Raw genomic sequence first — 25,596 nt, forward strand, 5'->3', positions numbered from 1 at the left:
CATGTTAACCCAGTTATGTATGGTAGAAAACCCCAGGTCAACCACTCTGGTTGCATGATCAACTGTATCAGATCAAATGTATCTCCAGTTGACCATGAATGGCATGCTATCTGTGAAATGCAATTAAGCCATCTTGCTCAGATTTCTCTTCTCCTCTTGGCAACAACATGGCTATTTTTTCTCTGCCGCTACTTCCCTTCTCTTTCTCACACACCCTCTCTCTTTCTGTCTCTCTCTCTCTCTCTCTCTCTCTCTCTCTCTCTCTCTCTCTCTCTCCCTCCTTGTTGCCTGGCAACCATGCTCATAAATGTGATCCCACTTGTCTGTGATTGGCTGAAGGAACGACAGATTCATGTCAGAGTCAGAGAGAGAAAAGGGGAGGACATGCATGTACCACAGACATTAAGTATAAACTTACAAATATCAATTGATTAAAATGCAGTTAACAGTTTTTTTGGAGTATACACATTGCGCATGCTTCTCAAGGCAGTTCCCACTGCATGTCAACTGAACAAGCTGGACCACGCATGGATGAATGTGCGTGTGTGTGGTCACAATTGCTTGGCATGCTCTATACAGTGCCTACATGTTTACACACACATGCCTGTGAGCTAATATGCATGCATGTCTCAGTTGTATGTGTAGGGGTACATCTGTGTGTGTGTGTGTGTGTGTGTGGGGGGGGGGGGGAGTGTCTGTGTTTGTGTGAGCAGTGCTATTAAATAGCAGGTGGTCTTTGCAGGGGGGTGCCATGCTGCGAGCTGAATAAGGGAAACCACTCTTGCTGAGTTGCACGTGTGTGTGCTTGTATGTAATGTGTGTGTGTGTGTGTGTGTGTGTGTGGCTGTATTAACTTAAGTGGCCTCACATCTGAGTGTTACCTTGCTTCCTCCCACCACGGGAGTCATCAACACAACCAGTATGGAGTGGCCTGCCAGGCAGCCAGTTACTTAATGAGGGAGTGTCGAAAACTTTTTTATTATCCTGAATGATCTCTCTCTCTCTCTCTCACACACACACACACACACACACAGGAATCTTGTAACACATCACTTGAGATAAATAGCTGAAACATATAGCGTATCTCACAAGTAGCAACAGAATGCAAACAAACCTAAACAAAGACAGATATATTGTATAAAACAGTGTTGTAACTAGGGCTGAACGATTTTGGAAAAATATCTAATTGTGATTTTTCTGACAGATATTGCCATTGTGATTTGGTTTGCAATATAATTTTTGAAAGTCAAGCTTCAGTCCAGGATTCACTATGTACATGTAAAACCACTTCCACTTAAGCCGTGTCAGGTAGAACTCACCTGACACTGGAGCGGAGTGTGTCGGAGCGAGTCACACTGTCTGCATCACGCTGTTTTCATCAAGTATCTAACTCATTTTAAGACCAGATCTGGTTGTAAAGTTTACAGTCGTTCTGTTGCTCCTGCAGCGCTCTGTGTGTGAACTGTGAGGCAGCTAAAAAAAAGTGTAACAATTCATCCACTCACTCTCTATTGTAAAAATAATCACAGTCTTTCACATTAGTTCAAATGGCAATTTTTGTTATAATTTGATCAATTGTTCAGCCCTAATTGTAACAATACATTTAATAGTGTTTAACAACATCCAGTTTAAAATGATTCAGGGAGCGTTCTTGAACTGATCTGACAGGGTTGTGGGGGTACGTTAAAGAAAAAGGTCGGGAGCTAGTGTCTTAGCTGACGCTCGTATCCACAGCGACAGCACAGGCCCGCTGTTGACCTCCTCACAATTCCCACAACAGTCCTCTGTCCATTCTCCGTCTTTATTGCTTGCTGCACTCTATGTTCTCTCAGGCACGGACCGCTCTGTCTTTTCATACAGTTATCAGAGGTCTGGAACAATCCTCAACTGTTGGTCTGTATCATTCCACAACCATTTAACACATTAACCATCATTTCTACACACAACACCACTGTGCCTCATATCTGAGGTTCTCTATTTACAGCAAATCAATGTGTTCTTCTTCTTTTTGTCAAGTTTTAAATGTGCTGCGTGCAGCAGTTTTAAACACCAATAAACTGTTCTCAAATTAAAATTCCTACCTTGGTAAAACTGCTGTAAACTCATGAGACCACGGTCAGGATCACTGGCAGCCTATATGTCACACCAGCAGTATTATTAGTGGTAGTGTTTCTCAAAAATCAAGACCACATTTCCCATAAACTTCATTGCTTCCTGCCCCCCAGCTCCCTTCCTTTGGCTTCACTGAAGAAGATAAACATGTTGGAAATGAGTTTTCCAGCTTCCTTTCTCTCCTTTTCACCATCTGCAGTTGAGATAAACCTTACCCCCGTTTCTGCCCTGTTCTTGTTCAGTATGAAAACACTTACTCCTGTTCTTTTTATGCACAGTTACAATCATTTTCAATCATCACCATGAGCGTCAGAACAGTGTGCCTGTTGGACACAGAGGACTTTAAAGCGATGGGAGTAATGTGACTGTGTGTGATCCAGAGGAACTCTTTTTTAAAGAAGCGATATTAAAATATATATATTTTCCTTGACTGAAGAGTGTGTGACCTTTATTTTGATCTTTACGAGTGCTTTACCTTCCTTGGATTTACCATGGACAGAGTATTTGGCATCTACATTTCTTTTAAAGGATAGTTACAGTCAGTATGAAAACAACAGCCATGTGTCCATGCAAACATTAAACAAACATTTCGTGCAGTAATCATTTGTCCTATTCATACTGGCCATTGAAGAACTGCTTCCTGATGAGCTTCTAATGTAAATACCAAGGACAAAATGAACAGCCCTGAGCATTCAAATGAGAATTCAAATGTTTATTTGTACAATTTCGTTGTACTTAACTGTACAGTGACAATAAAGCCTATTTTATTCTATGTTTATTTGAATTTCACATACTCTCACACAGAACCTCTTTCTTTTGTTATCAGCTGCCATTTGATCACTTTACAGGTCGAAGACAATGAAGGGAGGAGTCAGCTGTGTCTCTATTCACGAGTGCATGTGTGTGTGTGTGTGTGTGTGTGTTAACAGGATTTATGATATTCATAATGAAACCTTGTATTCAGATGCAGGCAGGCAGCCTGGCAATAAAGCCACTAGACATTCTGTACCATCAGATCATCATCCTCATCAACACACACACACACACACACACACACACACACACGCATGCAAGCACAGTGGCCCTTTATTGCCGTGCCTAGTGTGCGCATAGTGAGAGTCCTGGGACTGAACCAGGTTTTACTGCCGCTACTGCAGAGAGAGAGAGGGTGTGGAAGAGAGGGGGAACGAGTGCGATGAAGACACGCATCATCATCATCATCATAGGAATAGAGACACAGGACTTGATGTGTAAAAACAAGTACGGGAAATACTTTTCTTCTTGAGCATTAAACAGCAAAACCTCTTCAGAAGTCAATCTGAAACCCACCAGTAACATACCAAATTCATAATGTGGGACCCTGCCTACCAATACAGATCATTATTTTATGTTTCCTTGTTACACACAGGTGTCTGTGGTGCTGAAAATCATTGATCGACTTTAACCTCATCTATACAGCTGAAATCCACTGATTACTTTTGTTTACATATAACATTTTCCAGGGTAGCAGCTTGCTACATTTCCTGCTGACTGTTCAAACAGAGGCATAATGCAACCCAAAACATTACAGTGAAATTACTTTCACATCACATGCTGTAGTTAGTACTGTCATCACTGGTCCCCACTGTCACAGATATACTGTCATTGCAATGTGGGCATGACTAAGTAGGAGGAGGGTGGTGACAGAAAGTGGCAGATATAATGAACCCAAGAGTGCACAACAGATGACAAGTGTGGTGCCAATTAACAAGTTTATAAAGATTTCCTTGAAAATAAGAGTTTTACAATATCTTTACCTATGCAAGCTTGACCTAGGACGTGTTTTAAGACATTTTAGACCAGTGTGCAGTAGTCTGTGGTTCCTGTACTTTGGCTCCATCACAGATGGGTCATGTTGTCCATCAAACAAAGCTCTGGGGTTGCTAAGCAAATTAATAAGAGCCACCAAAACTGCAAGATCTCAGTCTGACTGCCGTGCTCTCCAATGGTCAAACAAATGAAACCAAAACTTAAAATCTCCCTATTTTCAATATGAACAGGCCTGTTTCCAATTCACATAAATAATCAGATCATCTGAACAGAGAGACAAAACAGAGGCTGTGGTCTAACTCCCCATCAGACAGGCCAGTAAGGCCAATAAACCACAGCTGATTAAAACTACTGATGTAACAGCAGCCAAACTTTGACCTGCCTTCCTTCACGCAGTTTTCCATTTTTTGGTATATGGGCACGCTGTGTGTGTCTGTGTGTATTTCCTGACTAATATTGAAGGAAGGATGAAGAGGAGAAATTGCCAAACTGACAGGTAATTAAACATGGGAAACACACATACACACACACACACGACCCCCACTGACCTGATCAGGGAAGCTGGGGTGTTGTGTGTTTGTTTATGTGCTTTCGTTTCACTGTGGTATTCTATCTCTCTCTCGCTCTAAAACACACACACACACACACACCCCGCCAGTTCACCCTGGGGAAAGTGAATGTTTGGGCTATGAGAGGGGAGTGGAGAGCACATTTGAAAGTGCACTCAAATTCACCCCTCACCAGGGAATTCACAAACACTTGCACATTTCCTCCTGCTGGATTTCACCCACTTGTTAAATCTCACTCTCTCTCTCTCTCTCTCTCTCTCACACACACACACACACACACACACCACACGCACCATCACAAACACAAGAGAAACTGTTTCTCTCACCCTCTATGCTGCCTTTTTTAACTTTATCAGTCTGAAAAGAAAACTGAATATATCTGGGGCCCTGGAGAAAACAAGGCCTGGCCAAGATCCAAGCAGGACAAAACCACTAGTCCCACTTTTGCAGGGCTATTTCCCATTGGTCACTCTTCATAGTGTGTGATGCAGTAAACAGCTTTGTTCAGTGTGTGTGCTACCACTTTAGTGAACATAATTTTACAAAATCCTACAGAAAAAAGTTAATAATTTACTATACCAGAAGATATTATCACTGAGTCCAGGATTTAATTTCCCCTATTCTTTTCATTTGTCTTGATATCAGGAGGAACACTTCACTGAAAGTTGCTGGTGTTCATATTTCCTAACTTGTATTTAGAATATTATTTCATCCTCTGGCCCAGATCCTCATCTGTCCCCCAGGGAATCAGTTTAAAGGAAAAAAGAGAAATACTGAGCACAAAATACACCAAAAGACTAACAGAAGCAGTAGTAGAGTCTACAGCTGCTGGTGGCTCACTGGGACACAGCAGCTCCATCACCTAACATGTGACTGACTATTTGAAAAGTCGTAAAAACTGGACCTGAAGATCATAAAAGTTATTTTTTAAAAATGTATCCCAAGGGGAACATCAAATATTTCGGTCCTGGATCAGTGTCGTGGAGCCACCAAACTATCATAGCTAAAAAAAACTTGAGGGGAAACTTTCTTTCTTTTATGAGTGGAAATGAGTTTGTGAGATATGTAACAATACACAGACTTAACATATTCAACCTGACTCAGTATCATTTATATTAGTGATTAGTGATTATATTAGGGTCTAATATTCATTTTTTCCTTTCCACCAGCTGATGAAAACATTCATTTTGCATTGTTTCAGTTCACATAAAATTTGGACAGCAGTATGGAAACACAGCTCCACAACACAGGCTCCTAAATGGAAACGTCGGTACAAGAGCAGAGCACAGGATCATCAGTACCCTTTGGGCTTTACTCGCACACATACACACACTGTCACAAGTGGCACATTGATACAGCGAATGGAAAGAAGACAGAGAGCATCATTATTGGTGTCGTCTCCTGCCTCCATCCATTTAACAAATCTATTAGAGAACATCACACACTGCGAAAGAGCAGCAATTGTAGAGCTATGTGACAAATGGACTCCAACAGGAATGACTCATCAGTATAGAAAGTACAAGAGTCTCTGATGCACACACTGCATCTTCGTGCCAACATCATTTGTTATATTTTTGCCTCTCTGTGTGTGTGGTAATGGTAGCAGCATGTGTAATGAGCTGACAGAGCTTGGTGATTTCCTGTCTGGCCTGTAAAAGCAACACAAGCCTCTTCCTCTATCCTAGTCTATAGGAGCCCACCTGGGGCCACACACATCGCCATCAAATACACTGTCTGGCAGCTGCACCTAATAAGTTGCAACAGGAGAAGAAATTCCCTGTATTATAACCTCAGTCATCTTCCTAGTTTCCCTCTCTTCCCTCCTGTTGTACCATAGTATTCAGATAGCCTTCAGTGGGCGGTGAGTGTTTGTCTGACCTTCCCAGCTCTCGGCCCACGCTCTATCAAAACTAGCGCCAAACTGTAAGCCTACACACAGCAGATCAAGTGTGTCAAGTGTGTCGAGCCAGAAGAAAATAAATAAATAAATAAAAATCCATTGACCGTAATTCAATAAAGTTCAGTGAGTTCTTTTGGTCAAGAAAAACACCATGTTGAGCTTTGCATTTAAAATATCAAAACAACCTCATTTGGCTTTGTAAAAGATGGGTTCCCCATTTAGAAACAACTCTTTACACAAAGTTGTTATACTGCCTCATATGTTGACATCTGACAGACTGGTATAAACGAGCTTCCAATCAAAATCACTGGTATCAGTCTCCCAAAACAAACGTGATTAAACAAAACACTATAATGTGAAACCAGCCTTCCTATTACACTGGCAAATCTAACAAAATACTGTATATCCTGTTACAGAAATAGCTTTTATCGACCACTTCCATCATTTTTTGTCTACACAGTACGGTGCTTTGAAGTTTGGGACAAAATGTACCTTTACACTGCTGGAAACACTTTAATCAGTCAAAGGAGAATTTAGACGGCTGGTTGATAATATCTCAGTGACTTAATAAGATTCCTAATGGCACTCTCACAGGGAAGACTCTTCAGAAGAGCAAAACACAACACAATGTTGGCCAAGGGACACATACCAATGCGTATAGTACAGCTTAGAGTTTTCTGAGCTGTGAACTAGTTCTTTCTTTAACACACACACCCATGCACACCTACACACACAGCTGTTATCTTACCTCTGGTGTTGGTAGCCATGTCTGCCACCTTCTGAAAGGCATCCAGGAAGGCCACAGCAGCCAGAACAGTAGTTCTAGATTAACAGAATATGCTAATTACTTTATATGAAATGGTTTATTTAATGAGCACCTGCTTCAGTCTAATCTGCATAATCAGTGGTTAGGTTTTAAACTGGTAATGTAGCAATAGCCTTGCTGATTTGGTTGATGAATCTGAAAGTGCTAGATATGATCTATTAGTACGTTGCTACTTCCAGCTGATATCAGTGTTAATCGCGTCTCCCTTTAATTTGTTCTCAATGAAACTTACCGGAGCTGGGAATGTAGCTTGGTGGCCTTGGCGCTGAAGTCCTCCCACACAGGATAGGAGCACTGGCAACACACAGACAACAAGATGTGTAAATATCCACAGATATCATTTAACAATAAACAACATATCTGGCATCCCCAAACCTCACTCCACTCTTTACAGTGAGTGCCAGGAGAAAGCTTCAAATCTGAATAAAGGTGGGGGGAAAATGAGGAAACCTCTGTATGTTTGTTTCTGCCAACTAAAATGAAATGGTTTTTGGATTTCATTTAGTCGAAGGTCTGAGGTAGTTGGTCCAAGCAGATGCATGTTATACAACTTTAACATCTGTCAGTCAGCTATTCACAGGCTTTCAAGGTCAAATCACTTTGATTTATTCTTCAAAATTTTAGTCTCTCTAAACCATTTTACCTGCCTCCTTCTCTCTTTCTATCACTATGTGTATATGTTTATCTCTCTTGCTTCCTCGAGGCACCTCTATTAAGTCTGAGTTTTACTTTGAGTAAAAACTAGCAAGATTTACTGGTTAACAAGGCTAATAAGGAAGGTAACTTCACCTGGCATAGCATTTCAAATTATACATCAATCTCACTGCACTCACAAACGTTTGTTTTCAGGTGTTCGTTTCTATAAAAGCCCTTGTAAACACTGTAAGGACAAATATAATAAAATACAGAGCGAAGGACAGAGCACTCAGGTTGTGTTGTTACATTAGTTGTGGTGAAGCTAGCATGCAGAGCAGACATTTTCTCAGAGCTAGCACAGTAGCTGCAGACAACAATACTCACATCTCTCCTCCTAGTCTAACAAACATTGCACCAAGAGCAAACAGAACAAAACAATACTGTTGTACTCTCTGTGTCATACCCTTTCTTTTTAAATTTATATTCCTCCGTCCGTTTCCTCTGGAGCCATGTATCTGCTGTTGCCCCATCTCTGCTATGTAGCGTTAGCATGCACCAGTACTGCCATCTTTCTCGCTCCCACTGCCCCTTTTATACCCTCCTATCTCCGCTGTGATTGGCTGAATGGGTTGTGCCGATCCAGTGCATTTATATCCCTATTCTAGAGCCAGGACTGCGTAGAGGACACACCGTATGTTTTTCAGCACACACACACACACACACACACACACACACACACAGAATGGGCAATGACCTTTTTTCACTTTCACAGTACTGGCATAATTAAGTACATAAACTTCAAGACTTCTTTCATTATACAGACACTGAAATGTAGACTTGGCTACATTTCAGTGGCAAATATTGTATTTCACCACTATACTGATATAACAATCTTAGTAACTAGTTTCTTTGCCGATTAAGATTTTACATGCAAAACATATGATCAGCTTCTAAACTGTGATATATTCATAGATGGAACTGCCCAAAAAATTGTAGAGCTAATACAGTAAATGTATCAATTAGCCTAGTTGATCAACATAAGATAAACTTGCAACTATTGTGGAAATTGATTAAACCTTTGAGTAAACTCTCAAAGTAAATTCTCAAATATGAAGCTTTGCTGCGTTTCTCTGTTTAATTTCATAGCAAATTGATTATCTTTGGGTTTTGGACCGTTAATAACATCTGCAACATATAAACTACTGCCCCCTGCTGCACATTTTATTTATAAACATAAGAAATCTGCAAGTTATGGCATTATTAATTATCAAACAATATTATAATATACATGAAAATATCACAATATGAAGATACTATTCTAAATAACTGATTGTTTTACTTATGATACCATAGCTACATTTTGGTTTATGTTTTTGGTACAACAATAAAATCTAATTCAACTTAGATCACTTTGTTCTCTTGCTCTGTTTTTCCACAAGAGCACACATACATACACACCACCTCTACTCCCGTCTCTTCCAGTTTCTCCACCAAAAACGGCAGCCACCCCTCCTTTCCTCCCTATGCACCCATCTAATCCATCTACCCAAACACACACACACACACACATACATATACAGAACACTTGACAGCTACTGGCATCAGGCAGCATCAAAGGGTTTGACTGGAGCAGCCAGGATTGCTAACACAATTCAAAGCTAAAGCTGTGTCTCTAATGGATGCTGCTCCCCCATCCTCCCACGCCTCCTTCAGAGTGGATGACTGCTCTATCACACACCCCCAGCCTCAGCACATATTACATTATACTTGATCCAGGTTAACCTATAACCCTGTTAAATGCTTGCAAATTGTGTGTGTGTGGAAGTGTGTGTGTGTGTGTGTGTGCAGGGTTTGGGTTGGGTATTCCAGTATGAGGTCCAGATATCCTTACAGGAACAGAGAGATGGAAAAAATCTGCTGATACGAAAAAAGAAACTTAAGTTAACACAGGAAATAGTGAAAAAATGAAGGTGAAGGAAGACAGACGGAAGAAAAGGAAGTGTGTGTGTGTGTGTGTGTGTGTGTGTGTGTGTATGTGTGTGTGTGTGTGTGTTGGGTGGGGTGGGGCATCCTGTCGTGATGTCAGACTGGCACAGACAGTAAGAGCTGTATACTCTTTGATCTGGCCTGTTTGATGTGGCTTAATTTGGTCTGAAATCACAGTCCTATTTCCCCATGGTACCAAAAGCCACCCCCTCCACCATCCTCCACACACACACACACACACACTGATCCCTCCTTTTGCACGCTGTTTGAAGTGCCCCACAGAGCTTAAGTAGTGTGGATGGGAGATAACGTGAAGTCACGCCCTCCTCTTTGCATACACATGAGCAGCCCTCCACCTCATTAGCATATTTCAGGCATTTCAATCCAGCGAAAGAGCCTGGTGGCAAGTGACCAAGTGACAATTGTGTGTATATAGGTTTGTGATTTCTTAACATGCAGGTCTTCCCCTATACACACTGAGTCAGTACTCTACTATGAGGCACACTATTTGGCCAAGACATAACATGACAACCTCTGACATTTTATTTTGCTTAGACCAAAGCATGTTAACAGTTACCTGCTAAAGTTAAGTTAAAATTGTACAGTATTGAATCAGGGGATGACAATAAGTTATGAAGATCCCTGGCCCCACCACTGTAACCATTGGCCCAGGAACATTACTTTTAATTCAGCAAATAACAGTAAAAAATGTACATGAAATGAACATGTGATGAAAATGAAATGATCTCATACAAAAGTAATTTATTTAGCTATTTCAATGAATTCATTGAGTTCGTCCTCCATCTCCTCCTCATTTGGATGATTTTTATGTCCTGTCACTCTCCTTCAACTCCTCCAGGGACTTTCTTTTCTTTTCTTTTCTTTATGCATGTTTTGGCTTGGCTTTTGTCCAGGAACCAGAGGTCTTAAAAACATTTTATCATCTATGACAGAAAAGATGAAAATTGGCGGTAGAATCTGTTGACGCAGCAGAGAAATGCGCAGGCATGCAGGTACTTATGAAATGTAAATAATACAGTAAATAATGGAGGTGGCCACACAAACATCATTGAGAAAAAAACCAATATCACAGGAAAATCATGTGAAATTCAGTTCCAGTTTGTTTTTATGTCAGTATTTTAGCAGTGGAATGTGCAATCAGTGGGATTATTATGTAAGATAAAAGGAATAAAACACAGACTTCACATTGAACTGTACCCACTCGTATCGTAGTATTTCTATGGACTGATGGTGTGTTTCAGTTGTACTCGGAAGTCAGATTTTCCTAGTTGGAAGTTTCAACTGGAACTCCCCCTGATGTCAGACTTCTGACTCAGAAAGACAGAGAAATCCCACCAACCTGACATAAGAATTCAAGATGGCTGCTATGCTCATCAATAGCAGTGGACACTCTGCTAATTTTACTGTTTATATCAGTTCTGTCTTACTTGTTTCACATTAAGTCAGTCATACTCATGGTACTGTTCAGTTTTTATCCATGAACATGTTGCTACACTGTTCGTATGTGCAAAACAGACTATTGTTATCAACTGGCATTGCTAACAATGACTTGAAATGACAATGGCTAGTATACGTTTGAAACTTTTCACATTTACAGTTACATCTTTTTAAGAATGTTCTGTGTTTGCATTCAAATCTAATGTTAAAAACAGAGGTGTTCTTCAGGTGGAGTGCAGATTTGTTTTGAAGTTTATACAACTATAAAGCTCTCCTGTGAGCGTCCATGTTTTTCCAACTTCTCAACTGGAACGCTATGAATTCAGAGGTGACGTCACTCCCAGTCCCGACCTCCAATGTAAATGGAGCACAGCATTTATATCCAATCAAGCTGCCTCTAAATGTTGTCTTGGAGTGTGTCTGAAAACACCTTACGTCACTGGTTAAACAAGCTACATGGTGGACATGTTTCATAGACAGAGGAGATTACAGCCACAAAGTTGGACAAATGATATTAGAAGAGAATATGGGCCGATATCGGTGATAAAAGAGAAAAAACTATTACAGGCACTGCTGGAAAAAAGTTGTAGTTTTAAACGTGGTGACAAATTAAACTCACATCCTCTAAAGAGAGCGGCTGTCTGCTGTGTGAATTCTTTTGAAATCACCCTCAGCCTTGTGAGCTCCATGTTCCATAACTGTGTCCGTGAGTGTGTTTTTGCCTCAACCAGAGAGCTCAAAGACTGCGACCATAACCACTGCTCTCTCACATGATTGTAGGACTTGGAAATATCAGTGGCCGAGGGGCAAATACATCAGCGTGTGAGACAGTGAGTGTGTGAGAAAGCTCTTGGATTGTGTACTATTACATCACCACTTCCTGTGTCACAGAAAAACTTAGCAGGGCATGCATGATTACCTCTTATATACACACACACACAGACTACCAGATTCATCCCAGTTTAGACATAACCAAACAAAAACTGTATCCTAGCTTTCTTCCTTTCCTGCTTTTCTACATCACTTTAAAGACTATTGTGGATATCAGACTGTAAACACATCAGATTCTATTGTTTCGAGGCACAATTATAAAATCACAATGTTCTTGTGTTCCATTTATGAAATAAAATGAGGGAAATTTTCATTTTTATAGTTTATACCTTGAAACTTCTCCCTTCCTTCTTCCTTTATACCCTCCCTTCCTTCCTCTTTCCGTCATCAGTGCCTTTGTCAGGATAAAGAACTGAGAGCAAATTGCTTTTAAGAAGCGTACCAGGCAGTTCAAATTAGATCTGAAAATCACAGACTGATACCTGAGATCTGTAATGTTTCTAATGTGCAGCATCATGAATCTTAAACAACCATAGAGGCAGGCAGCACACTGCATTTGGACTGATGCTGTCACTTTAGTCCTAACCCCAGAAAATGTTCAAGACCCCTCCTCCCTCCATTCTTCTTCCAGTAACAGTCTGATCTGCTTCAAACTTTATTGATTTTATCTCTTCTCCATACCTCTTGCCTGCTCTTCTACACCTTTAATAGTTTTAAATAAAGAGTATTATGCATGATTGACAGTTTTCACTTGCATTCTAAGAGGGGAGGCTTGTTGAAGCTGCAGTTGAATCATTCATCTACAATGGCGCCCCTATATATTGTAATTGACAGAAGAATGGTGCATTGCAGTTGTACTCGGAAGTCAGAATTTCCAAGTTCCTGTTTGGAGGTTTCAACTGGAACTCACTCTGAAGTCAGATTTCCAACTCGGAAAGTCAGAGAAACCCCACCAACCCCGGCATAAGAACTGAAGATGGCTGCTGCTCTCATCAATATAGTGAACACTCTGCTAATTTGACTATTTATATCAGTTCTGTCTTCTTTGTTTCACATTAAGTCAGTCATACTCATAGTACTGTTCAGTTTTTATCCGTGGACATGTTGCTACACTGTTTGAATGAGCAAAATACCCACATATAGTGTTCTTATCAACTGGTATTGCTAACAATGGCTAGCAATGTCAATGGGATACGCTTGAAACAGTTCACATTCATGGCTTAATGTTTCTTTTTTTTTCTTGAACTGTTAAGTTTGAACAGCGTTGTAAGAACGTTCTGAAGTGTTTGTATTAAAATCTAATGTTAACAACTGAGGCGTTTTTCAGATGCATATTTGTTTTGAAGTTGTCTTTACTTCTTCAGAGTTGTCCGTCAACTCTGAAGCGACGTCACTCCCAGTTCTGATTTCTGACCTCCAATGTAAATGGAACGCAGCAGAAGTTGTCAGTGGTGCTATACTGTACATTAGAGCCCCACCAATACCGGAGTAAAATATATATATATATTGACATTACTACTCTGCTATTCTTTATATACAGGTACAGGTTTATATATAGGTTGGTAGGTTGGTGGTCCATTTGTGTTCAAGACACAGTAAACATCTGTAGATGAATGGATAGAGTGTCAGTATCATATGAGCATTGGATATGGATATGGTCTGATGTTGACTGCTGTGTCGGCCAACTGGGGAAACACACAACCAAGCAAAATTTAGAAGCCAGGATTAAGAATGATGCATTATCTTTGCAGATGGATAACTAGCTACTAGCACTATAACCGGGGAAAACAATAATGTACATTAGAAAACATCTAAACATGATGATTATGAGAAAGCTCTGAAATTATATGGTTATACTGTCAAGTTGACTCTGTGTGTATAAAAAACTAAAAAGTAGGTAAACTGTCCTTTACCCTCTATTTAAGTTAAGTTTTAAGTTTTAAGTCCAACAGTGTACAGGGACCCTTTTATATTCCTCTGTGCTCCAATAACGATCCGTCATACCCAGCAATATATTGACTATTTTCTTTCTTCTCTTTTTATATTCTTTTTCTCCCAGTAATCCTCCATTTCATCTGGTCTTGACTCTGGACTCTGGGGCTCAGTCAACAGTCCTCTGGCCTAGTTCTCACAGCAGCACCAGTCCACCCAGTCTGCCCAACACTGTATTGAGAGCTCCACTCCACCACTCACTACAGTGGATGAGAAGCTTACTGTCTCCTCTCATTCTTTTGTTCCCTTTGTTTCCCCCCACAGCAAGACAGAAAAACAGAGGAAATCCAGCAAGAGAGACAGAGGGGAGAGAGAGAACGGGTGGAGGCAGGCAGAGAGGGATGTAAGGATTATCCAGATTTTTTGTTGTATAATCGAGCCAATTCACACGTTAAAAGAGCAATGCAAGAACAAAACAAAAGAGGCTAATTTCACACTGCTTCATATGCATAATCGACTGGCTGTGAGTTTTCAAAAGGAGGATCAAACTCATTTTTATCAAGGTTGGGGATGGATGTATAACACACAGAGGAAAATGCTACAAAATATATGTCTCCACTTCTCTCAGAGAGAATGGTGGGGTCTTTTGTCTGCTCTGTGATTCACTTACACAGGTAGAGCTTTCTGTGCGCCTTTAAAATACTGAAAGGGATTAAACGGCAACATGTGCTCACAGATGGATTAGTCCAGATGGGCCCTTAAAGAACATTTTGATAACTCTAAGTCTGATCGTTTCCAACTTGGTCTTGTCTAAATAATTAATACAATGTAGAGGGCTAGTGGACAATGACAATTTGCTGCTACATTCAAAGACATCATTCCTGCCTCTTTAAAATTAAATAGACTTCATGACTCTGTGAACATTTCCTTGTGATGTAAAATAAAACTGATATCTTAGTTTCACAGTTTTGTCACTTGCTATCATCTGGATCGTTAGCAAAATGTCATCAATCATTACACAGCCTTGAGCCCGTCTGTCTACAAATTCATCATAATACATTCATGTGTTTGTTTAGATATTCTGCTGAGAAACTGTCCTTGCTATGAACGAGCTTTACTGTTTATTTGAAGAGAGAGTGGAACAGGACGATGGTTTCTGTAGTTCTCATTTCCCTTCGCTCTACTCCACCGTGGCTGTAACAAATCTACAGCTTTACCCTGAAGACCGATCATCTGTTACCGTCCAGGTCCAAAATGGTATCAAGACACTTTTCTTCTCACGATATTGTGAAACTGACGATACGGTTACATCCCTACTGATAAAGAAAGACGTCAGGATTTATCAGATTCAGTGTGACAGGTAACTGACATCATTGTATGTTGCAATAATTTTGCATTATAGTATTATTAAAACCTCTACTGGAGGAGGTTTATTGGATGGTTGGCAGACAAAACATCCTACTTTGTGGGGTTTCCCTTAGGAAGTTGTTGTCGCACAAAGCATCTTCTCTCATGATCAATTTACCTCATAAAGGTGGAGTAATGCTTTTTTCGGTAAAGGTTTTGTTGTTTTTCAGGGTTTACTTTCATCAATTTGTATAAAATTTTTATGATTTTAACTGGTCCTTGCTTCCTCTGCTATAAAACACTGTGGGAAACTCCTCTACCAACAGTCAACATTAGTTTCTTCTGACTGTGACCACAATCTTTCCCTAAACTTACCCTTGTACTTTTTTAAATCAAAGCAAACCTTAACCACAGATGAGGCAGTAAAAAGCTCATATGAATCATTTCTGTGATGGTCCTTTGCTATTTTGTGGTTTTGTATCTTGAATTTATTTGCTATCAGCTTTAAAAATGTTGAGTGTACCTGTATTTCTCTTCTTTAAAAAGCATTATGCAGTATGAAGATAAGTGGAGTCATGATTTCCTCCACCATGCTGAGTAAATCACTTCTCCCGGCACATAGGTTGGCACTTTGTTTCAAACGGAGGGGGATTAGCATGCAGATGAGGAGACAGAGGCTGCCTTGCTGCATAATTGATGAAGTGCAGCAGCTAATTCCAATCTAAACATAGTGATGAAGGGAAAGAGGAAACCATCTGTGTGTTGTTGTGTCTCTGCACTGCGAGGCCAGACGTCATAGACACCCTATCAGCCAAACATCTGCTCTACGGGGTGTCTGTACCATGTTTTGGTTAAAACAATACTCTTGAATATCATGTAATATGCCAGTCAGTGGTCGCCCTGAATGCACACACAAGCAATTGCTACATCACATATTATTGCAGGAGGAATGAAAGATGAGAGATGAGGCGTAAAGAGAGATACGTACTAGCATTACTTTCAGACATGAATACAACTATCTGGATTTTCCTGTGAGGATTCATACAGTCATTTGAAGTTTATGTGACAACAATATAACACAAAGCAGAAAGAAAAATTACCTACACAGGGGGGAAGGTTCCTGGAGTCTGACCCATCCAAACTGATATGTAATGATGTTATTATGATAAAAATGTTCATATCAGTCAGTAAAGATAATTATAACTTGCGCAACGAGTACCTCTGTTCCTGCGATGTGATTGGCTATTTGTGATTTATTTCCCTGCATGTTATCTAAGCATGGGAATTATTCACATCAAACATTTACTGACAATTTGTTATTGTTGTATATTTCTATAAATGTTTCAACCAAAATTACATCACCATTTTGTATTGCAATATATTTTGTAGCGATCTACAGAATATATGATAATGGGAAAGAATAAACAACGGTGTGTATCCAGCTCCAAAAACACTGCATCATGCTCCTCCCAGTGCAGCTTATTGTTGGATGCTGCTTCTCTGGTAAACTCCATGTCTCCTCTTTGTAACAGACTTTCTGTTAAAATTATTCATATCCAAGCTGAGATGACCCTAGTGGCATCATTAACCTTGAGAAAGCTCCGCCAGAGCCACAGATGACATTATAAAACTCAGTTTCTCAGTTTGAGAGGTGCTAAACAGTACGAGTAAACAGATTTTGATGTGGAGTTCCCCTCTCAGCTCCATGAAGCTTTCAGGCCAAAGCAGTGTTTCATGCATAAACTTAATCAGACATGAACCACAAAATGTAGATAGAAATTTACACACAGGACAAGCAGCACTCTGATAAAAGCAAGATCGAGGTGGGGCCATTCACATTATCTATCATCGGGCGGTATGCTCACATCAATCATACAGGCTCTTATAGCTGAAGATGCCACTTAGCTGTTTCTTTCTTCTCCTTTACTGGGCTGCGTGTCATTATTATCTGCAATACTCTAATCGTGTGAAAGGGCTGTGGATGCACACTTGAGGTGCATCCGTCAGACCACTTAGTGTAAGTGACGGCGACTGTTACTGTGACCCTCGGCACTTTGGGGGATATGTGTGCCGAGGTAAGGAGGACAGGAACTTGTCTTCGATGGCTGAGCCTGATGAAACCCGAACTAATTAGACTGAATGTGTGTTAAAAAAAATGTTAACTACAATATTATCTGAGCCAAATTTAATAGTAGTTGTGGGTTGCTGTTGACTATGAAATTAAGGCAGCACTTTATTTTAATATTAATAATGGATCAAGTGACTGTGTGCAGCGTGAAAGGAGATGCTCAAAGCGACAAACCCACAGAAAACTGTCAACCCCCTATGCAGCATTTTAGCATTAGCATTAGCGTTAGCACTCAAACAGAGTGAAAAGGTCATTGATTATTTGACTTTTTTGTGTCACAAACCAGAAACCTAAGTTCATGCTAATGTTGCTCCATACCCCCTGAATATATAACCACAGTAAGTAATTGTTTTCTTACAGGTTATCCATAACAGCTGTATGAGAAAATAAGTGTAATATGAACTTACTGTCACATAACAGCATAATGTGAAAATTTTGCTCATGCTTGGGTTGTCCTTGGCCACTGTGCAAGATGTTCTAATATAAAGCTACTTAAACACGTGACAAGAAGTAAGGTGGGGTTCCCCAGCACTACAGCATGTAGTTAGATATAGAGGCTGTCAGTGGTGATGAAGAGCAGGGGTGGGGTTTCTTTATGGCTGAGGGCAGATGCTGCATTGTAATTTTTCTACTCTGAACTTCTCTGCATCTGTACCATTCTACTCAATTCTGTAGCTTCTAACATGAAAAAGGAAACAAATGTTAATATAGTTTATAGTCTGATGCCACAATCATGCAAGCTTCTACACATGTAACCACATACAAATCCAATACAAACTCATGCTTAAATGAAGATGTGATATATAGAGCATGAAGAGAACCCTCTTTTCTTTCAGTAGCTTCTTTTTGAAATGAATATTGATTTGCCACATTCATTGTTATTCTCTGTCTCTGTCTTTGGCCTGTTCATAATGATCAGTGTGTTTTACAGTGAACAGCTGAGTGTGATGAGAAGGCTTTGACAGGCCTAACAAAGGGTTCAGTGAGAGAGGCTGTCTTGGCTGGCTCCCAGCAGCCTCCATGCCTCCCACGACCAGTCCTCCCCATTCATCTCTACCGGCCCTAACGAGCCCCGGGGCCCTAACAACCTCTGAGATTTTAACGAGCTCTAACGAGGGAGATGCTCCTTTACGTGTCCCATGATCCTGCTGGCACGTTGGCACCTTTTACCCATGAACTGAAGTGAATGTTTTCACATGGTTGTTTTTGGAACAAAAAAAAGTTTCAAGGTCAAAATCATATGAATTATTTAAAAAAAAACAAAAAAAAAAAAAAACATGCATGCCAATGAGGGTAATTTCCCTTGAGCTGCAACCTGCACTTAACTCACTTCTTCTGTGACTTTAAAAATCTGCTCTGCAAACTAGATTGATTCTTCACCAACTTTCACCTTCAAAATGAATTTGCTTAAGAAATTCTCAAGTTACAAGGAATATAAACCTGAAAGCCTGATACTGCAGCGAAAACAGTAGCAAAAGGTCTGAGTGAAGTCAACTCATTTCATGATGATGATCGAGGTGAAGTCAGTTCATGCTGTTTTCTCACAGAGGTAAATTTTTGTTTTAAAATATTATCATATTAGCTGTAACACACCACCCAGGTTTATATTGTGTTATTATGTAATTGTGGCTGGCTAGTTGTAGTATTTCATCGGCTAGCTAGCATGTTACTGGTTAGCTCGCTAGCAGCAGTACCTTGCAAGAAGTGACTACATCACCAAACTTCTGCCACCACTCATTCTGGAAGATGAAATCAAGACATACAGCACTCACAAAGATGAGAGCTGTCTGTATTTTTCCTCTCTCTTTCCACTGACACGCATCCCAGCCTCTGTTTTTAACAACAGCGCTGTGGTGGGAAGTCCTCTGGACCACACAGACACAAACACACCACAGACTGGACTAATGATACGCCTCTACAGAGCATCTTCAGTTCTGCAACATGGCCCACAGTCATAGGACATAACTGTCGCAGGCTTTTAAAGAGGATGGACAACAATGGGCGCTCTCTGTGAGGAGACTGACCAGTTTACTTCCAGTTCTCCTGGTTTGCTGATGTAGTTGTTGTCCCAGTTTACTAGTTTAATGAGGTGGCAGACCAGCCACAGACCACAGTGTCCACTGAACCCAACCACTGATTAGATTTTCTTCCCAAGTTGTAGACAAACATAGAAATTCCACATTTTTTTAATAAAAGACTTTCAATGTATTATACAGTGCGTATTGAGTCTCATGTTGTTTTGCTGTTTGTTAAATGCAAACTCTAGAATAACGTCAACCAGTGACAACCAGGGGCAGCTCTGCAGCAGCTGAGCCTTTACGATAGTGAACGCTTGAGTTTGTCAAACGTTGCTTAAAGGAATCAGGGTGGATCAAGGAAAAGATTTTCTCAAAGGAAAGCAAATGTGACCTTTATGACCTGAATGCCAAGCTCTATTGTAAATCTATAAAAAGTAGGTGCCATTCATCACCTAGATGTTACCATCCCTATGAGGCATGGTGGCAGCAAGGTGGAAGTGTTTTGCAGCAGACCCAGTGCCATGTAGAGGTGAAATGATTGGTTGATTAATCAACCAAACTACTGATCAATTGAGAAAATAATAGTGAGATTAATCATTGATGAAAATAATCATTAATGTAACATTGATGCAATAACACTGCTATCCTGACAGGGTTTCAGAGGATCTGTGAGGAGGATTTGGTAAAACTGCCCAAACACAGGAGGCACACCTGAATAGTAGATTACAATTTTTTTCCACTATCTGTTCATGTCTGCATATACAGCTGCACATCCACTCTCCACATCCACATCAGTTTTGGAGTTAATCCAGCCCCAGAGAAACCTTGAGGAAAGCTAAAAGAATCCTCACTGCCTGTGTAGATTGTGGTCCGGCTACAGTAGAGGTACTGTGCCCAAGTATATACCTGTTTCCTAACGAACCTGGCATTTTTAATTTGTCAGTCTTTGTTGGATAAACTATGTAATGGTAACACTCTTTGCACATTTCTATACAACAGTTTCTTATTGCATATTGGCCAACATACACTGACTTCAATACATCTGTAATTAACTAACATAAATTGCTACTAACTTTACCTCTATATCTTTACAGTGTATCTATATACATGTACATGATGTGTTTTAAGTTTTTGAGTCTCTTATACAAACAACGAGAAATGCAGCAAATTCTCACATCAGAGAAGCAAATGCTCTGGAATTTTACAGCAGAAAGGATATTTCTTGTCAATCTCAGTGACTATGAAAAGAACAAGTCATCAAAACAAATGAATCACTGACACTCATACATTTTGACTATCTGGTGTGTATTCCATCTCAAAATGGAAAATATGAATAGGATTAGCATGAAAAATGGACATTTAGGAAGTAATTACTAAACATTAGATAAGAGATGAGATTTGTAACAATTGTTTTTTAATCAGACTGGTTTTATTGTATATAAACAATAACAACCAAAGCCTTTAAAAAGGTTTTCTCTCCTGTTTCTTGAGAAACCAGGAAATCATATTCTCCTTTATTCCATCCTCCTGCTGCTGTCAGCAAAATATTACCAGTATCCACTGGTCTGTAGCCAGCTGACCGTGAACGTGACCTCTGTGTCTCATCATATTACCCCTCTGTGACCTGTGTGTGTGTGTGTGTGTGTGTGCGTTGGCGTGTGTGTGCAATTCACTAGAAAGTTGCGAGACATAGCCTCCAGGGCTGCACACTGGCAGACAACAACATAATGCCACACACACACACACACAAACACAATGTACTGTATGAGCGTATGGAAAAGGTCCATACCTATATCTCTAATGCCACAGTGTCCTATACAACACTAAAGAGACCACTGCAAGCTTGCATACATTATCCATCCGCAGATGACACACAAAGAACAGACACACAGGCAGTGACTGGTTGCCTTGGGTGGAGGATCTGCTGAGGAGAGAAAGGGGAAGTGAGGATCTGAGGAGGAGCAGGATGAGGAAGAGGAAGACAATGAGCAAAGAGGAAGAAAAAGTGCTTTCCAAACAGAGTGGAGCTGATCTGCAGCCGTTGGCATGCAGCAACATTTAGCTTGGCTCTTGTTGTAAACTCATGAGCGCACATGACACCTAAAAGCACCAAGTCCCAAGTCCACTAGCAAAGACGAATGTGTATAATAAACTTAGGAAGGAAGGAAGGAAGGAAGGAACTCAAACCAATCTACAATGGCATTTAAGACATGCCAGACAAATAACTAAGACACAGATAACTGTTTAAATGTCTTCTTTGTCATGATAATCCTCTTCAGATGTACAATGTTGTTTTTCGTGGGCGTTCCATAACAATGCTCTTTGCATTCACGAGTTGAGTGGACTTGCATTTGTGTCAAACTGAGTGACCGACAGGAAGTGTAAATAATCTATATAAATAAAATAAAACAGCCATTTTATTTGATTTGATAGACATTTAGGGCCGCAACTAACAATTTAATTTTCAGTTAATCTGCCAATTCTTTTCTTAGTCAATTGATTTAAATTTTGTCTGTAAACTGTTGGTATGAGCTCAAAACTGCAGATGACTATTTAGCAAATCCCAAAGTCACTTCCTGCAATTAAATGGAAAAAAAAACACAGGATAATGATGAGATGTGATTAACCACTGGGTCAGAGTCAGGAGTTGGGAAAATAGTCACAGCCTTTGTGGTTTGCTAATCACAACAGTTCAAATTGCGATTTTGGTTAAAATTCAATAAATCGCTCAGCCCTACATCTAACTGTGACAATCTGGATAGAGGGCGTGTACTGCACTAATCATACATTGGGATATTTAAGTCGTCTTCTCTGCAGTGACTGATTCTGCCCAAGTCTTGCATCCCACTTAATAGACCAAGCTGTCATAACCAGCCTGTTTCCGAGAACCAATGAAAAAAAAAAACTATTAATCCATTTGTATCTTCTGACAAATGGCTTCTTCTTTGGTGAACTATAAACTCTGAATAACGCCACATTGTTTCCTTTTGAGTCAAAGTGAATTTCAGGGCTGATGACTCAATGATTCTTATCCACTCACTGACATCCATTTATTGCCTCCTTGGGGATTCAGGAATTCATCCATTCCAGACTGGAGCAATGGTGTTTTTTGGCCCAGGTTGTAGTGACCCATATATTTCAGAGTGAGTTGAATGACATAAACAGTAGGACCATTAGAAACCCAATGAATAATAGATGAAAACAGAGACGGTGTAAGAGAAGCGCAAGCAGGGAGAAGTCTTTAAAGTGGTATTCTTTGAACACTGATTACTCAATTTCTTTCTGTACTCTGTGTGTGTGTTTCAGCATCAATAACTGAGAGAACAGGAGAAGTAGGACAGAGATAAATACTACAAATGTTTATAACAAAGTGTGAACTCACTCCTGAGGTTTTGCTGATATTGCTCTTGACATTTTGGCTTAAGATTATTATTAAAATCTACAGAGTTCCTCTGAGGAGGCCTGGCCGTGACAATGCCAAGAGCCAGTTCTGAGAAAGTCAAAGAGTCAGCTGAAACCACAGCTTTCTTTAAACTACAATGTGACACCATGTTGCTCTGCAACTGTCTGGAGGAGGGACGATATGAAAATGTCATGTCACAATTATCCTGGCCAAAACATAGTGGAGCTATTTGCGGTTTAGCTACATAGCTAGCATTACCTGGCTAACATTAGCTTAATTCAGTCATGACCAAAACAGCATCATGACGTAACTAATATTTAGCTAAACGTCAACATTAGTATAACTAAACCAACACTTGCTGCATTAAATAACTGACACTAAAGTTAATTTTACCTGGAGTTCTTTGTTTTGGCAAACTGAGCCTTCAGCCATGGTGACAGGCTTAGTGTTTTGGAATGACTGGTAAGATGCAGCTCCCCCTTGTGGCAGTTCAAAATAAATCAATACGGGACTGTATGTTGGCTAGACAACTTTTTTTAAGTCACTCGTGAGGATTTTAACAATTATCCCTTCACTACAATCAACTTAATGTGAGTATTTTTTTATCGCGATAGGCAATAAAATCGTATATCATCCGATCCCTAGTCTGGTAACAATTCAGATAGGTCTCCAGTATCAAAACCACTACTACTGTGAAGAACAGACTGTTACTGTAGGTTATTGGATCAACTGACAAGAAGCAATTAATATGTAATTTATTGTGCCAGAAGAAAAATGAACTACAACAAAGACATGTTTTGAAAAACAAGCTGATTTGATTCTGACATTGCACAGTACTTCTGTGTACCACTCACTTTATCCCTACATCCTGAACTCTGTTAAGGAGCAGTACTGATGCTGTGTCATAGGTGCAGATGTTGCTATGCAACCAACCCAAATGGTTTTCAGAGGGATGAACATTTTAACAAGTCTGTTTTCATCTCGAAATGGTTGTATTTGGCAGAATAATGATTTCCCATTAGCACCGAACCCTTGAAGCTGCCTTGATTTATGATCTGCATGGTGGGTATATCCCATTATACAGCTCTCAAAAGAATCTCCTCTGTGTTTTTAGAGCTTGATCCACACTATAAGTCAGGAGATTTCTGCATTTGTTGCTTCAACTTTTTCATTTCTCTTTAAAAATATGCTGTAGTCCTTCCCCCAGAGTGCTCCCACCGATATTAATTCCTCTTTGGATATGTTTTTTCAGTCATTTCGCCCTGTGTTATACTGAACTGAAATTAAATTAATCTTTGAGGTGCGATCGAAATGTTCTGAGACTTTTCCTGTTACAAACACACAGAGGTGTGAGCAACAATATTCATGAATCAGTATTACATCTGGACCAGTGTTACACACATTTTTGTGACCACTTGCAGGTACAAATTTGAGATTTCACCATGTAGGACAAGCAGTATTATCTCAAAGTCTGCAAGGATCTCCCATCAACAGCCCCCCAATCTTCATGCCAAAGATCATCACTGGAGACGAGAAGTGGGTCTACGGCTATGACCCAGAGACTGAAAAGTAGTCTTCACGATGAAAGAAGTATGCAAGACCGAAGAAGCGGTTTCTTTTCGACATTCACAGGATGGTGCACCTTGAATTCTTCCAGCAGGATCAGACTATCAACTCAGAGTTCTACTGCACTGTTCTGAGACGTCTGAGAGAGGACATTTGGTGCAAATGACCTGAACTATGGCACAATGGCAACTGGATGCTCCCTGCACAGTTTTTACACTAAAGTTGATTCCGCAGCACCAAGTGTTGCTCTCCACCCACCCTGCTAGCCGGATTTGGCTCCCTGTGACTTCTTCCTCTTCCCCAAGATGAAATTCAAGCTGAAGGGTCACTGTTTTGACACAGTGGAGGCGATCCAGTGCACGTCGCAGATGATGCACTTACAGGGCTTCCTAGGGATCGTTCCGAGCACAGCAGGAGCGCTGGGAATGGTATACCGCTGCACAGGGAGACAACTTTGAAGGGAATGGCAGCCAAATGTGAATTATATCACGGTTTTTGCTCGTCATAAGCACCGTCTCAGAACTTTTTGATCACTTCTTATATATATTTCTATATTCTGCAGTCTATTTAAAATTGGGAATAGTCTTCTGTGTATCATGTGCTGAATTAGTATCCCTTGTGAATCCCTTTCTCCTACTCCCATATCTCTCACTGTTACAACACAAAGACAATAATCTCTCATTACTGCACAGTAGGAGTGTAGCACAGGATGTGACCTCTACCACTGGGGTCACACAAATGGCAATAAAATCTGGAAGAAAAACAAAACATCTATCTACATTTCATCTCTAATCTCTAATGGGCAAAAGATTTACTGCCACTCATGTTGCAGTATCCTTATTAATGGTGTAGGGATGCACAAACAGCAACACTTAAAACTGGAAAGACAAAGAAGGGGAAGACATGGGATGATAGACAGATAGGCGTGCACAGCTGCATGGGCGTCTGACAGGCAGACATACTGACAGAGACTGTATCATGATTTTGATGGATGCTTTCATCCAGAGCATCTTCCAGCAGCAGGAGTGCCTACAGTGCATTTAGAATGGGTGGGTACTGAACCAGTATAAAGCCT

The 25,596-nt window shown here is 40.3% G+C and overlaps 1 protein-coding gene across 4 annotated transcripts in view; it reads right to left on the reverse strand.

Moving 5' to 3' along the window:
- Positions 1-25,596, reverse strand: part of mtss1lb (MTSS I-BAR domain containing 2b) — a 71,700-nt gene that overhangs the window by 44,560 nt on the left and 1,544 nt on the right. For all 4 annotated transcript variants that reach the window (XM_051076290.1, XM_051076287.1, XM_018697412.2 and 1 more), the window contains exons 2-3: positions 7,449-7,510; positions 7,139-7,212 (exon numbers count right to left, since the gene is read on the reverse strand). In XM_051076290.1, the coding sequence (XP_050932247.1) occupies positions 7,139-7,212; positions 7,449-7,510 (136 nt within the window). The remainder of the gene's footprint in view (positions 1-7,138; positions 7,213-7,448; positions 7,511-25,596) is intronic.

The sequence above is a fragment of the Lates calcarifer genome, linkage group LG2 (genome assembly GCF_001640805.2).
Source record: "Lates calcarifer isolate ASB-BC8 linkage group LG2, TLL_Latcal_v3, whole genome shotgun sequence".
Taxonomy (NCBI): Eukaryota; Metazoa; Chordata; class Actinopteri; family Centropomidae; genus Lates; species Lates calcarifer.